Consider the following 15,411-nt stretch of genomic DNA (forward strand, 5'->3'; position numbering starts at 1 on the left):
GTGCCTCCACTCAGAAAAAGGCCGGTCCAGTCCAAAGAAAACATTGGTTGCATGGACTAAGCCAGATTTAGATGCAGCCCAATCTGTTGAATTGCATTTTAAAACCAGAGTAAGGCCAGTGCACAGTGTATTCATGGAATGGTTTGTCCAGATAATTTGCATTGCAACTGTTTACCATTTGAAAATGCTAAGTTGCACAACAGCACAAACGGGTGAGCGATGAAGTCACCATGATGACACTGTGGATTGAGGGAGTATGTTTGTTCTGAGAATACCAAAGCAAGAAGTCTGTACAAATACGACTTTACTGAAATGTAGAGTATTTGTACGGAGTTGAAGGGACAAGAACAGCAAATAGGAGAGGCAAACTGATTATGCACTACATGCCAAAATAATGGTTGAATAAATAAAACCGACGCTGACGTCGAGTGTAGTTATAAAAATGTGCTGCAGTATAGCTGATCAGGATTGCTTTAAAAAGTTGGTGTGTAAGGAACTTGCCGTGGAAAGAGTCAAAAACATAGACCTATAAAACATTACACAAAAGCATTAAAAGCAAAATTTGCACATCAGTGTTTTAATGTATAGGTAATAAAAGACATTTCATGAAAGAGGAAGCAGACTAGAACAGGCAGTACACAGTTTGTTCGCAGCGAGTATTTAATATTTTCTTCCACCAGTCATTGCTCCCTAGTTTCCAGTTTCTTGCATCTCTCTACACTTTAGCTAGGAGATTTATTACTTAGCCTACTGAGTTTGTAAAAATGTTCCCATTTTTCTCACCAACGGTATAGCCCATTAGGCATAGCATCACCAAGCAGCTTATTTCACTTGACAGCAAGGACTCTGGTCAGGACAGTGTAATACTTGGGGAAGTTCAGGCGACTCCCAGATTACTTTGCTCATTTTACTTTATTCAGGGTGTTTGGTAAGGGATTCCTGGCTTAAACTGAGACTGACAAAGGTTGAAGCTTATTGTCTGAACCCTTCAGCAGAATGCCAAAGTTTCAAGTGTGATAAAGGATGTTCTTCAGGACTAACTGTTTGTTGGCAATTTGGTTTCAATTAGCTTAAAAAGGAACACTTTATGTTTACTGTCTGGTTGCTGTAGCATTGCTTTGTTTGGAGGCTGACCGATTATAAACCGTACCTGCCAGGAATTAGTTGAATAAATGTCCTAATCAAATGTTCAAATTGATGACCAGCAAGTATTCAGAATCAATCACGTGTGTATTAATACAATACCAAAAAGTGGACATACCAGCAGTCCACTCCCAGAATCAGATTGTCAGATTGTGCAATGCTCAGAGGGCCTCTGTTAGCATGTTAAATGTTCTTAATGGTGTAATAAAAAAAAAAAAGACTGAATACGTTTGTCTTGCTTGGAATAGCTGTAAGTAAAGTTTATTTATTTATTTATGAAGCGCTTTTCACAGACGTTCAAAAAGCCCTGTACACAAGAAAAGTCAAATAAATACGAATATTAAGTGTTATAGCCAATATAAAGATATGATAAGACACAATAAAACAAACACGTAGCTTAAAAATAAATTACATTTTCAACAGAAAACCTGTTTAAACAAAAAAGTCCAAATATCCAGCTGAACATAGCTGATGGCAGACTGATCCACAGACTGAAAGGCTCTGCGCCCTCTGGTCTTTAATTCGACGCCTGTCAATGAAGACAGCAAGCAGTGCATATTTTGTAAGGAGCTGAGACATGTAACCTGGAGCCTGGTCATTTAGTGCTCCATATGTTAATGCAGCAATTTTAAATTGAATCTTAAAAACTATTGGGAGCCAGTGTAAAACATATACAACAGGAGTGATGTATGCTTGCTCACTAGAATGTGTTAATAATAGTCTGGTCGCAGCATTTAATAGAGGAAGCCTATTCTCTCCAAAAGAAACATTGCTGCATGACTTATTTTTGCAAATCTGCATCTGAACAAGCACAATAGTTCATGTCCTTTGTATATACAAAAATAGAATGCAGATGTTTGGCTATAATACCATACCATAGCACTGTATTTGTAAATTAATTTTAAAAACAACATCTACAGGGATCACTAAAGTGCCGTACAATAACAGCATTCGCTAGCTGGGCCCATGTCCCCATTTTTGACAGCGTTTCAGTAGGTAAAAGTGAATGCCACACCAACTTTTAAGCAGACTGGTGGATGGAGAATGATGTTGGTGGGGTACCTTGTTACTATATAAAGGAGAATGTTCCAGATGTTTTGACATCACACCTCTGGTTTCTGGTTTAGACAGGGTGTACAAATAAGGAGGGAGTCTATTGGAAGCATATGAGACAGTTTGCCATTGAGATTTGAACCAAGGCCAGTCATGTAAACAATAGTCCTGAGAGGGAGAACTCGTTGGCCTGCAACCTTCCATCATTTTGGAGTGTTTGTGCTTTTGTACAAGATTATATTCAAGTATTTATTTGCATGCTTTCCTGCATGCAAACATGCAAGCATCTGACATAACTTTGTATCATAACTTTGGAAAGCTCGCTTTTACTCCCACGATTCATTCAGAGATGTTTTTGTCATTTCTTTCCAATGCACGAATGCTATATAGCAGGGGTCCCCAATCCCAGTCCATGAGGGCCGGTGTCCCTGCAGGTTTTAGATGTGTCCTTGATCCATCACAGCTGATTTAAATGGATAAATTACCTTCTCAACATGTATTGAAGTTCTCCAGAGGCCTGGTAATGAACTAATCATGTGATTCAGGTGTGTTGACCCAGGGTGAGATCTAAAACCTGCAGGGACACCGGCCCTCATGGACTGGGATTGGGGAACCCTGCTATATAGGTTACACACAGACTGATATCTTTAGGCTTTAAAATCTATAACTTTAACTACATTAACAGAAGAGTCTGGTGTCTTACAACCCATAAAACAGACTTTTGGACATGCAGCTGGCCCAGATTTTTGCAAATGACGGGCAGAAAGTGAGATATTTAGAAACAATGCCACACAGTTGTCATTTTGATTTGATTTTACCGCTTGTAAAAATGTTGCTACCCACAAAGTATTATAACTACACTGGACATTTGTTCTTCTTTTGTGTCTGCCACTCATGCTTTGCTATGGCTTCCTGGCTGCGGATAAAGGATAACGATTCTAGATTCTAGTACTTTTCTCTCTGCAATCCTTTACGTTCGTGTCACTTGACCTCCAGCAAAGGAATTTCTGGTGGTATTCACAAGTGACAAGTATAGAAATTGAACATTGTTTCTAATTCTGTTCTTGTTTTCAATTTATCATAGAGCTTTATAATTAAAACATATCGTTGTGACCGTAAACAGAGTCTTAGAAGGAATGTTAACGGCCTTGCGGTATCTATTTGCGTTCAAAACATCTGTCCTCCAGCCTGTTTTCCAAAACATGAGATAAAATGCTTGAGGGACAACTTTGTTCTTATTAAAACAACCTGATTGCCGTCCATGTGTTTTGGGTGTTTTTTTCATTTACTTTTTGCTTGTTAACCTTTTTAGATCACTTGCCGGCTCTAAAAGCAAACATTTTTAAAGTCCTACTTTTTTTTTCTATGCTCTTCTGCTGCATGGAAAAAAAATTGTGCCTTCCTAAAGCCCTCCCCTCCTTCGACTTCCTGGGAGGGGTGTACTGTGCAAAAGGAAGCAAGACTGGATGAGGGGGAGATGAGTATCAGAGTAGGAAGAGTAGAGGAGAGGACACAGCTGGGGGAAGGGAGTAAAGATGAACCAGGGTTACTACTAAAGGTCTTTTTGTCATCAAGCTGGACTTGTGATGTAAGGTATCTATCTCATGTCTTTTAGTCGTTACTATTTGCATAATTTTTGATCTTTCAAGAGAGATGTTAAGGATGGAGAAGTAAAAATTTTACAACTGCAAAACAAGTGATCCTTGAAAACACTTCTGTGGTGTCTTCTTCTATGAAGTCTTTTTTAATATTCAGTGATTTGTAATTGTTAAGCTTTTTTTCTTATATTACTGTATATGCGCAAACTACACAGGTCTAAAGATTTTTTTTATATACTTTTATAATTTGTATTGTATGTTATGGTATTTCATAAGGACAGACACAGATATTTTTTGTCGCTTCCAGTTGTTTAGTTTCAACTTTCAACTTTTTAGGAGGAAAGGAAAAGCTCTCAAATCTACAGGAAAGTTGGTTTATTGCAGTCAGGAAAACAATATACATTGTTTATGTTGTTTACCTGACTGAAATTCATTTAGGAAAAAGACAAGAGCACTATATAAAATAAAGCTAAATATACTCCAATATCGCACCAACTGTTCTGATTCCATTAATTTATGCAGTTAAATGACTTTGTGAGTTGGATTGGTCTCTGGAAGCTAAGACGGGGTGTCAGTGAGAGTTTCAGTCTCGCAAAAAACTATTTTGAAATCACTAAAATCCTACAAAGCAAAATATACAGGCAGTCATTCTTTAAACCAGCACTAAAAAATCCTTTTATACAAACAGAAAAAGTACCTCTGTGGCTAAAAGTGCAAAAATATAATACATTATACATTACCGATCTGTTAATACACTCTTACAAACTCATTTGCCTGGGTTTAGAAAACCTTGGGGGTTAATATGATTTTGCATGCATTCAACATTCTCAACATTTCAGGACAAGTGCAAAACTCATGAATGCATTTCTGTGGTTTTCCATTAGGCCCATTGGTAAAGCATTTTTACTGCCATAGTGGAACAGCATTTAGCATGACATATTGATCTTGGATTCTAACAGGCACTTTTGGCTAATTGCTCTTTAAAAAGGTTTTCCAGCTCAAACGAGAGTAGGCTCATCATATAGCACTTCCTAAGGATGTGAAGGATTTCATTACCTTTTGTAAACTGTACAATAACTTGTCTCAGTTTATGTACCATCAGTTTTCTGTGGCAAAAACATGTTGCCACAGTTTTTTGGGTTCTACAGTTCTTAATATGTATCCACTCTATTAACGAGATTAAACAAATATTATAAAATTCTGATGTAGTAAAGGAAAAGGGCTCATATCTTAGTTTTATGGCTGATTTATAATGGTTTCCACCACTCGCACAAACATCAAAGCAACATCAAAATATTCATCTGAGTTGTTTTTGATTAATGAGCAAATAATTGGTGTACTGAACCTGATTTCATGATCTCCTTTTAGGCAGTGGCATTTTCAGCACTAGGCATTAAGTTCTCCTAAACTAGTTTGAAGGGTAAATTTGATGCTTTACAAGATTACTGCATGAAAGCAGGCTAAAACAGACACCTGTTTAGTGTTTTAGTGGTTCAGTTGTTTTCATTCCTAACAAGCTACCAGTCTGTGCCCAGTTGGCGTGTGAAACAATACAGGTCTTCTATGCCCACTTGGCCAAAGGTTAGATCGTTTAGATTGTTTTATTGTTTCACTTCAATACAGAAGCAGTTAGCCTAATTCTTTTGAAATTCAAGTCACTAAAGTTGTCTTCCTGCCTGTTAAATGTTCTGTGCATTCCACTCTGCATTGTTATGATTGCAAATGTAGAAGCAAAACAATAGACTACAGGAAAATGAATGGACAAGTGGAAGAAAATTCCCTATGGGGGAAAATCCAGCAGCCAGATTTTAGTTTGCACAATTTCTAGTAATTGAAATTAGAAGCGTCAAGACAATGATCACTCGCTGCTGCCAATAATACACAACTGTCTGAGACAGCTTTTAGTTTTATTCTGCTGAATTTTAGTGTCAGTACATGTTAATAACAGAACCAGAAGCTTTTCACTTTTAAAAACCTGCATAATTCTCCGTTTTGTCCTTTATTGTCTTTATTTGTCATTTTCTGTTGCATTTCTGTATATCTTCCTCCCATGATCTATCTTCTTAAAAGCTACTACACAAGTATAACACCAAACAGTGAAATAGTTTATCTGTCTTAAAACGACTGTTCAATGATAAAAGGTCTCAAATTGCCTACAGGAAGTTACACCCACAGTGTGGTATGAGTGTGGAAAACTAAATTCTGATGGTGATAGAAAATTTTACCGGATTCACTGATGTGTTTTGTAAATAGTGCCAAAGACAATCCAAAGTGCAAATGCAACTGAGCAAAATATAGAACATCTAAAACACATCAAAGATTTGAACTGAGAAAATCTACGCGTTCTTAGAAAAATATTGGCTCATTTTGATTTTGGTGGCAGCAACGCACCTCCAAGAAGATGGGACTGGGCCATGTTTACCACTGTTTGGCATTCTTTTAACAACAGTCCATAAACATCTGGAAACTGAGGGGACCGGGTGCTGGACTTTTGGGAGAGGAATGTTATCTCATTCTTGTCTGATGTATTATTGTGGCTGCTCAACAGTCCTGGGACTACACGAGCGTTTTTCTCTCTTGATGCTCCAAATGATTTCAGTTGACGAGAGATCTGGGCTACAGGAGGCCAATTAAAGCACCCAGACTCTTCTGATATGAAATGATGCTGTTTTAATAGCTATGTTATGTAGTTTACCTCAGTTTTGTGAAGATATGCAAGGCCTTCTCTGACAAAGATGTTCCTGATTGCTCTAAAGCCTTTCATTGCTGAAGGTGCCTTTCCAGATGAGTAATCTGTCAGTTCATGGGCACTAATTCACCCCCAGGCTTTTGAACTGCACACTCATAACAAGCAGATGTTCTCTTTCTTCTTAAGTCCGGAGAAATCGCTGGCCATGTTTACAAAAAAGAATTTCAAATAATCTGACAACAGAACAGTTTAGTCCATCTTAAATAACCTTTGACCCTTGATTCTCTATCATCTTCACACATGGCTTCTTTTTTGCATGACAGACCTTCAACCTGCATTTGTGGACACGCAACATGGCAACATGACATGACAAAAAAAAAGTCTTTGCAATATTATGTTGAGCAACATTATTCTGAAGTTGCTCCATAATTGCTTCTTTCTTTGTCTTCTCTTTTTTTCCAGATTGGTGAACCGCTGCCTCTCTAAAATGTGTTTTTTATAACCATCCGTGTTACTGATCTGTTGCCAGTAACCTAATTAGCTGCAAAACATTCCTCTGGCTGTTCTTTTTTTAGGTCCACTTACTTTTCCTGCCTTTTGTTCTCCCCATTCCAACTTTTTCTGAGACATGTTGCTGCCATTAGATTCAAAATCAGTTTCAAATGTTCTTAGTTTAAACATTTGGTATGTTTTAGATTTGCTATTGTGAATAAAATATTGGTGTACGGGATTTGCAAATCTTGGCATTCTGTTTTTATTTACATTTTACAACTTCCCAATTTGGGGGTGTTTGTAAATAAGGTAACAACACATTACTGCACAGGCAGAATTTATAGAGTATAGTACAGACATATGTTTCTCAGTGAAGTCTTTCTCTCAGATCATACTGTATAGTTTTTTGTATATAAATTTGTTTCTTAAAGCAATAACCTACAGTTGCTGCTTATTTCTTTAGTTAACACAGGATGAAATCAGTATCTTGGTGATGTGCTGTGAAACAAATATTTAGATTAATGAAAGCTATGGATATTTGTTTCCCATATTACCATCCTGAGACTTCTTTTTTTATTGGGGAAAGAATACCAAGAGCTGATTATGTCATTCTATGTTTATTTCCTTTTAGTGCCACCAAACTGAACTTCCTGGCAGGATATGCCAGCTCTCCCACTCTGTCTATTTCGGTCTCTGTCACTCATTCCCTCTCTGTCCCATACTGTCACTGTCTGCATGCGTTTGTGTGGGTGCTGTGTACATCTGCGTCTGAGCTGTTACTTTGCGTTCTTAAGGTTTATTTTCATAGTTTAGGCAATCGATCTTGTTGACACTAAAAATATTGGATCCCCTGATATCTGGCAACAATGATTTTACCTTCAGATAAAGGGTTTTTAATAATACAGACGCACTGTCAGCTTTCTTTGCAACGTGTTTAATCGTCCATAGAACTGTTCATTGCATTTTCAGCCTTTGTTGTAGCAATACAATACTGATGTCATAACAACCAATGAAATGATGAAAAATTATAAAAACAAAGAAATGATCGTTAACCAGAATTGGTTTTTTAAACCACTGACTGTTGAACTACTGTGACACCTCAATGTGTTTTGCTTTTTTGCATGCTAAGATAGGCTTCAGCCATTACACGTGCTCTGATTAGAAATACGATGTGTTGCAGTATGCTCAATGTAAATAACGAGTTGGGAAAGCGCCATTTAGAACTGTGTTAGAGTAAACACATTTTTATCTCGGACGTCACCACATCTGAAGTGCAACAACATCGGCCCACCTCTTCTGACAGATTATGTCACCTTTGCTCAGTTTGTTTATACTGTAAGAGTCGACCCAACCAGCAAAAACTCATAAAAATATACAGAGACAGTTCTTTCTCACACTATATAAACTCCTTAGAAAACTCAGAGATTTTAAGCCAAAATCTTAGTGCTATGAGGTTGCAGTGCTGCCACAGCATGCGAGAACAATAGGATTTGACTGTCTGGTGGTACAACTAAGCTAACCATGCAATACACAATGACACAAAATGTATGTGTCATGTAGTAGTCAAAAAAAGAAAATCCATCTGGTAATATTGTAGTGTCCCTGCAATGGGTATTGTGTGGCTGTCCAGTTACTATTATTTTGGTGCTTGGATGAATGTATTATATTTTCAAAATGTAATTTTTTAACTTTCTGTTTGTTTGTTTGTTTGTTTGTTTGATTTTTTTGTTTGTACTCTTCTAACTAGTATTGTCTTTCCATCTCAGAGTCACCTCAAGTCCACGAGTGTGCACCAGCTGGCCATGATGAATACCTCCAATGCCAACAACACTCCACAATGTTACTCCCTCAAAAGCCCTCCGTTCAATTACACACATCCCATCAGCTCAGTATACTTCTCAACCATCTTCAGCACTTTGGGAATCACCTCAAATCTCATTGCCTTCATTGTTCTCATCAAATCTTTCCGACAAATGCGGAATCGGTCACGGTCTTTCTTCTTAATCTTCCTGGGCGGTCTTGTAGTTACTGACTTTATGGGTCTTTTGGTCACAGGTTCCATTGTGGTCTCCTTCCATTTTACACATTTTAATTGGCGCCAAGTAGACCCTAACTGCCACTTCTGCAACTTCATGGGTATGTCTATGGTCTTCTATGGACTGTGCCCACTGCTGCTTAGTGCCACAATGGCCATGGAGCGCTTCTGTGGCATTAACCGTCCATTTGAACGCTCCACCAACATGAGCAAGAGCCGGACAGTCTACATGGTGCTGATGGTATGGTTGGTTGCTGGCTGTATTGCTTTGCTGCCCTTAATAGGCGTCGGGAGCTACCACATACAGGCTCCTGGCTCCTGGTGTTTTTTCAACATCAGTTCGAAAGGAAGTGATATGGTCTTCTCCCTGCTGTTCTCCCTCGTGGGGTTGACTTCGATCGTTGTGTCATTTTTACTGAACACAGTGAGTGTGGTGACACTTATCAAGGTGTGCTGTGGACAGGACAGGACACAGCGGAGCCGAGACCATGAAGTGGAGATGATGGTGCAACTTATCTTGATCATGATTATTGCTTCTATCAGCTGGTGCCCCCTCCTGGTGAGTTTGTTTGGTTGGTTGGTTGGTTGGTTGGTTGGTTTTGGGTTGGTTGTTGTATATAGACAAAAAAAGCAAAAATGACAATTAATATAACTGTTAAGTAATACACTAGTAATACAGAACCAAATTTTGCAATTTCACTCTTAAATAGCATAAATAACAGTAACACATACAGTCCCAATTTTCATCTAATGTGTCACACCAGTTATTTTATTGCGTAATAACCTATAAGAACAAAAATTATTAATGGTTAAATATTTTTTTGTTTTGCTTGTTGTTGTTTTTTTTTTTCATTTTTAATCTTAATTTTTAATTTTAGAATAAAACATAAAGGATTTTATGCTATAATTTGAAAAAACTGAATTCCTTTAATATTGCGTAAATAAACAAAAACTTAAGAAAATATTTTGAAAACAGGGAAAACAATAACATTTTCTTTTATTAAACAGATTACTAACAATTATTTAAAAAAATATTATTATTTTTTTTAAACTTTCTTACTACTTAGAAACAGGTGAGAGATCCAGTTCCGTATCTCAGTTCAGTTGAAATGAAGCCTAGCACACAGCTACCTGCGTCAGCACCCAGCTGTCAGTCACATGCAAAATTATACATTTTTTAAGCCATGATAACATTTAAATTGGTGAGTTAAAAACATGTGTAGCTAGGCACTTCTCTTATTTATTTATTTATCTTTTCAAACAGCATGAGGAAATATATCATTTGTACAGTCTATAACATTAATAGTTTGTAAACCTCATGTTCTGGAACAGCAAACTATGTCAAAATATAACTGATGATAATTAAAGTCACATTAATGCTGCTGTTTTCTTATTCACAATGTACACTGTAATTCCTCATATAATGGGGTTTAATTTTCTATCTTTATTTAAGGTACTATATTGTGCTGTTAATAAAAAAATACTTTTTGTATCTGTTTCAATTATATGGCACTCTGGCATTTTACTGGACAATAAAATGCCCAGTTTCCATTAGTCTACAAATAATAATTAACGAGCAGGGGTGGAATCTCCAATGTCATTTCTAAGCATAGAAATGACATTGGACTACTCAGTCAGCTAATTGCTGTGTTATTCTACCACACCAGAGAAGAGGTGAGGGAGTCAGAGAGAGAGAGCCGAAAAGAAAGAGATGACACTTTCAGGTAGAGCAATTCAGTGTCAAGCACATGTAGCCAAGGAGATTTCCAGACAGGCAGAAATGGAGATGAGACTGAAGGGCCAGACAAATTATTTATGAGGTCAGTCTAACATCTGATTGTTTGACTAATTTATGTAAGCTTTCTGCTACAGGAACACTTGTTACATAACACTGTGTGTACATTAAGTGATTAAACAAATACTAGTACACCCCTGTCTCTTCATATTAACTTTCTAGAAAGTAGCTGTCTTTGGTCAAGAAATGTTTTATTTGTAGCAGCTTTTTCAAATCTAATCCTCATATGAAAGAAACTATTTATCTGATGACCCAGATAGTGAACTGAGGTGATGTTGCAACATAAATGGAGCACTTTGGTCTTGTACAACAGTCACTACCCTCCAAAGAAACATCTGGCCCTGTTTCAACCAGTGTAACAGTGTGTTGGACTCCATAATTGCAGTCTGGTCTATGACAGTGTGTGTTGTGTGATGATAAGAATTCACTGCCTTCTGTTGTAAACAGAAGGAGAAGATCTCTCTTGTTTTTACCTTCTTTTAGGCTATGTCTGTGTTTTTTGACAATAAATTTTGCCATTCTATGTTTTCATGATTGAAGAAATACTCAGAATATATATATAAAAAAACAAAAGTAGCCTGACAGGCTAAACTTTTATAAAGACTGTTCACTAAACATTAATCATGAGGTTGTAATAGAAAATTAATATTTTCAAGATATTGCAAGGTGACACACTTACTTTTACTGTGTCCACCTGCTGTTGTGTGAAAAATGGTTTTCATATGTTTGAAAGCACCGCGCCATGACCTCAACTATCTAGTTTTTTGTTACCAGCGCTTCTTTTAAAATGTTTGAACCTTAATGAGGCATCACAAGGTCCTAAGCTCCTTTTCTCTGTGTATGCTTCAATTCTTCTTAGTGATGCAGCCTATTTACTAGCTGATCTGAAAACCCTCTGTACTTACCCTGGATCAAAGAGCTCCTAATGCCCCACTTGAGATGACATATTTCAACTCAAGATTGAAGCAGAGCCTTTAAAGGAAAACATCTAGTACAATGTCAAACAGCACTGAAAAAGTCCAAAAAGGTCCAGTGTGGCAACCAAGACTCAAAACAAAACCCAGACCTTCTATGGGAGGTGTTATTTATAGATACTGATGAGATACTGATGCTTTTTTAATATGTATAAAAATTAGACAATTTCTGTTACGTTCAGCCTATCTTTTACACTTCTAATACGAATCACCTATTGCATAATTCAGTTCTTTACACTTTTCCTTTCCTATGCATAGTTAAAAAAATAATAAATCAACTACTTCATTTTTTTTACTGAGTTTGCCAGAGAACGAAATAAGAAGGACTAAAGTCCCTGAGTGGAGCACACATTTTTCTGCAGTCTGGTCTAACATTAGTTGTGTGATACCTTGTACAGATATACATTTTGGTGAGCATGAAGACTTCTGAAGTTCCTGATGCTAAAGTGGTTTTGTTCGGCATACGAATGGCCACCTGCAATCAGATTTTAGATCCATGGATTTACATCATGTTTCAAGTGTCCCCACTAAGGCGAGTAAAACGTGAAACAAAAATCTAACGCTGCTCATCCGCCATCGCTGCTCACCCCCATGGCACCATATTTTTGCCAATTAGTTGGTCACATGCCCTAAACATCTCCAAATGACAGATTTGTACACATCAGTCCACTTCATGCACTGCCGCTTCCAAACCGATACTTACTTGCTCAAAGTTTCATTCCATTCTTTCTCCAGTTAATAGCCATTAAACTTCTCATCATGCTTGTTTTTTGGCCTTGCACGTTCTTTAATTTGCAAAAATTAACACACGTACGTTCTCTCATCAGAAACATGGTACTTTTCGTTTTGCAGATTTTCGTTTTATTTAGTTACTGATATTTTTTTCCTTTGGAGTAGAGCTACAGAAATCCTGGAATTACAGCAAACTGGAAAATGCAATCAAGCAACAGTTATCTGCAGTTGAGCCTATATGAAATAGCCTTATTCGTAATGTCAGTTTTCCTCTTTGTTTTTAAAAATGAAAATAAGCCACAATGTTAACTGGCCTCTGCAAAACATGAGCCCATGGAGTACCAGTACCACTGAGAGGCATTTGCCTCACAAAAACGCTTCATCTTGCATGGTCTCTTGCATTGCTGGAATGTAAAAACTCAGGAGAACAGAACTGTGACACAAGCTAAATTTTGAAAAGAAACTATAAGCAACACTAGGCCGGTTTTTAATTCCTGAAGGAGCTTGTTAGCATGTTTTCCCCCTTCTGGAGACAGTTGGGGTAATGCTAATAATGCTGTGCCTCACATGAAATGTGGGTAATTGGGTAATGGGTAATTAGGCTATGTTACAGCAGCCACTGCCTCAGGGACACCATGACAAAATTAGCCTAGCCTTTCTTGTTAAACTAGACATAACTTATAGTGAGTGTCTGTGTGGATCTGCAATATTAACCTATTTCATCTTCCTTCTCTCATTCGCTTTTTCCGATCTCTTCCTTTTGCTATTTCTTATTTTCTTTCTTTACCATCTTCTCCCCCGTCGACTGCTTCCTCCTTCATGCTTCTCTTTACCTCTGCTTTTCTCTGTCTATCCCTACATTATTCCTCCACATCCAGGTCTTTATTGCTCAAACAACGTTCTCCAGACATCGTCTCCATGACTTGTACCTGCTGCTGTACCTCCGCTTTGCCACCTGGAACCAGATCCTCGACCCATGGGTTTACATCCTGTTCCGAAGGGCAGTCTTTAAGAGAGTCTACCCCCGCTTTGACTGGTCCCGGAGCTCAATCATGACTTTGTACCCATATTTTCGAGAGACTGCACGCAGATTCACACGATCTTCATTAGGGAGCAACCTGGGCTCAGATGAAACAGGAGAAACAACACAGTCAAATGTCACTCCTCCATCTACCTTAAAGTCACCTGACTGAGGGTCATGGTACAGTGTGTTTGTTTCTCTGATTCAGAAATGAGTGATCACAGGGATCAGACATGTACTCTCAGCTCCATACATCGCACTGAAGTTAACTATATGCACTGCTACCTAGATATACTGCTGCATTAAGTTAACTGTATTTAATGTACCATTAAATAGGATAAATTATCTTGTTTTCTCTTTGTTTGATGTATGCTTAGACCTGATGTTGTGCTAACCATATTAGGAGGAAACCCACAGGCAGCCAAGTCCAGTGAACCTGAAATATAGAAACCGTAATACTGTAGAGGTGCCTATGACAATTTCATTGAAAATAACAGTAATAAAAATATGAATAATAACATTTTTCATTTTATTCTTAACAAGCAATATCATATTATAATATATTCATATAGATTTGCTAATAGTTACTCTGACTGAACATGTCCCAAACTCTGAAAACCTATAAATGATTGAAAAATGCTAAAAGATCAGTTTCTTGCATTTAACTTCATTGTTTTTTTTACTGAGTGAGATATTCTGTTTCAAGGTTGTCTGTTACATATGGGCTGAAGGATGTTTACAAGAGGAAAAAAGATGGCTTATTACAAATATCAAAAGTCTTGACCCACCTTTCATTCTTGTATATTTATCTGGAATATGTGCAGTGAAAACAGTGTGTTAGCAATTCCAATGTGTTTGAACGTTAGTATTGGAAAATGACTTTAAAAAGTCAGAAAACATCTGGCTCCTTGAAAGCAAAATGTGAACAAATGAGGGATCAAAAGTGATGGTAACTTCATTATAAGTTGAAATTCCCAACTACTTTGATTTGTATTTGGTCAAACTGACATAGGAAGAAAGCAAAATTCAGTTTTTTACATACAAGGTTTAAATTGCTTATCATCTATTACAGTGTTGTATGACAGTCATATTATTATTGTGTCTCAATTCAGTTACTTCCAAAGTGGACCCTTGCAGAACAGGACAGTTTAATGCAGATCAGCCTCAACCAGTGACGCAACACATGTAGACAAAGTTATTGTATGTATTTTTTTAACGAATTAATATTTTACTGATAACTGGTATGTCGTTCTAATGATCATCTCTGTATTCTCCCTAACAAATACTGGTATGTAGTCACTTAGATATTGATTTGTTTTATTTTGGTATACCGTCCATTAAAATGCACAAGTGCTGCTCAACTGAATGGAAGGTGTTAATTAAAAATGATGTATTATGTCAAAGTATGGTTAAGTGTAAGTGGGAGTAAGTATGAAAATGCCTGCGTGAAGATTTGTAATTTGAATGAACTCACCCTTTAAAAAGCATTCTAAACATCTAGATAAACTACAATTAGATAATCTAAACAAGTTCACTGTCTAGAGTTTAAATTTGAACATTATTGTATTTTATTTTGATTGTTATAAAATCTTCTGCCTGTTGGAGATCTTTAAGCTAAGATTCAAAGTTGATGTGGACTGAGAATATGTTTTGTTAAGAGAGCAATATTTACACTCATCATGCACATAAAGTAATGCACGCTGTAATATCACTCAACTCAACCAGTCTTCCACAACAGTTTTTTTTTTACTCCATAAAAGTTCTCCAGTGACAATGAAGTGTAAATGTTGATTGTTCACGTAAATAAAGGATCAATAAAACAGAAATATGTGTTGCTGTTAAATATTTAACCATTTTGCTTCCCATACAGAAATGCAGT

At 37.1% G+C, this 15,411-nt stretch overlaps 1 protein-coding gene across 3 annotated transcripts; it reads left to right on the forward strand.

The window, feature by feature from the left end:
- Positions 1 to 3,648: 3,648 nt before the first annotated feature.
- tbxa2r (thromboxane A2 receptor) lies at positions 3,649 to 15,358 on the forward strand. 3 transcript variants are annotated; one of them, XM_019346247.2, is made up of 4 exons: positions 3,649 to 3,784; positions 8,742 to 9,569; positions 12,178 to 12,311; positions 13,390 to 13,700. In XM_019346247.2, the coding sequence occupies exons 1-4, from the start codon at positions 3,674 to 3,676 to the stop codon at positions 13,565 to 13,567; spliced, it is 1,251 nt and encodes a 416-aa protein (XP_019201792.1). In that variant the 5' UTR covers positions 3,649 to 3,673; the 3' UTR covers positions 13,568 to 13,700. The 3 variants fall into 3 exon arrangements, with proteins under 3 accessions (XP_019201792.1, XP_005454023.3, XP_005454024.1); XM_005453966.4 differs by lacking the exon at positions 12,178 to 12,311 and having other exon boundaries at positions 13,390 to 15,358; XM_005453967.4 differs by lacking the exon at positions 12,178 to 12,311 and having other exon boundaries at positions 3,668 to 3,789; positions 13,390 to 15,358.
- The last annotated feature ends 53 nt before the right edge of the window (positions 15,359 to 15,411 follow it).

Source organism: Oreochromis niloticus, linkage group LG15, assembly GCF_001858045.2.
Source record: "Oreochromis niloticus isolate F11D_XX linkage group LG15, O_niloticus_UMD_NMBU, whole genome shotgun sequence".
Classification (NCBI taxonomy): Eukaryota; Metazoa; Chordata; class Actinopteri; order Cichliformes; family Cichlidae; genus Oreochromis; species Oreochromis niloticus.

Coding starts and splice junctions, on each gene's coding strand:
- tbxa2r (XM_005453966.4), top strand. CDS start 3,674: ATGAGTATCAGAGTAGGAAGAGTAGAGGAGAGGACACAGCTGGGGGAA. Junction 3,785..8,741: donor CATCAAGCTGGACTTGTGAT/GTAAGGTATCTA, acceptor TTTCCATCTCAG/AGTCACCTCAAGTCCACGAG. Junction 9,570..13,389: donor TCAGCTGGTGCCCCCTCCTG/GTGAGTTTGTTT, acceptor CTCCACATCCAG/GTCTTTATTGCTCAAACAAC.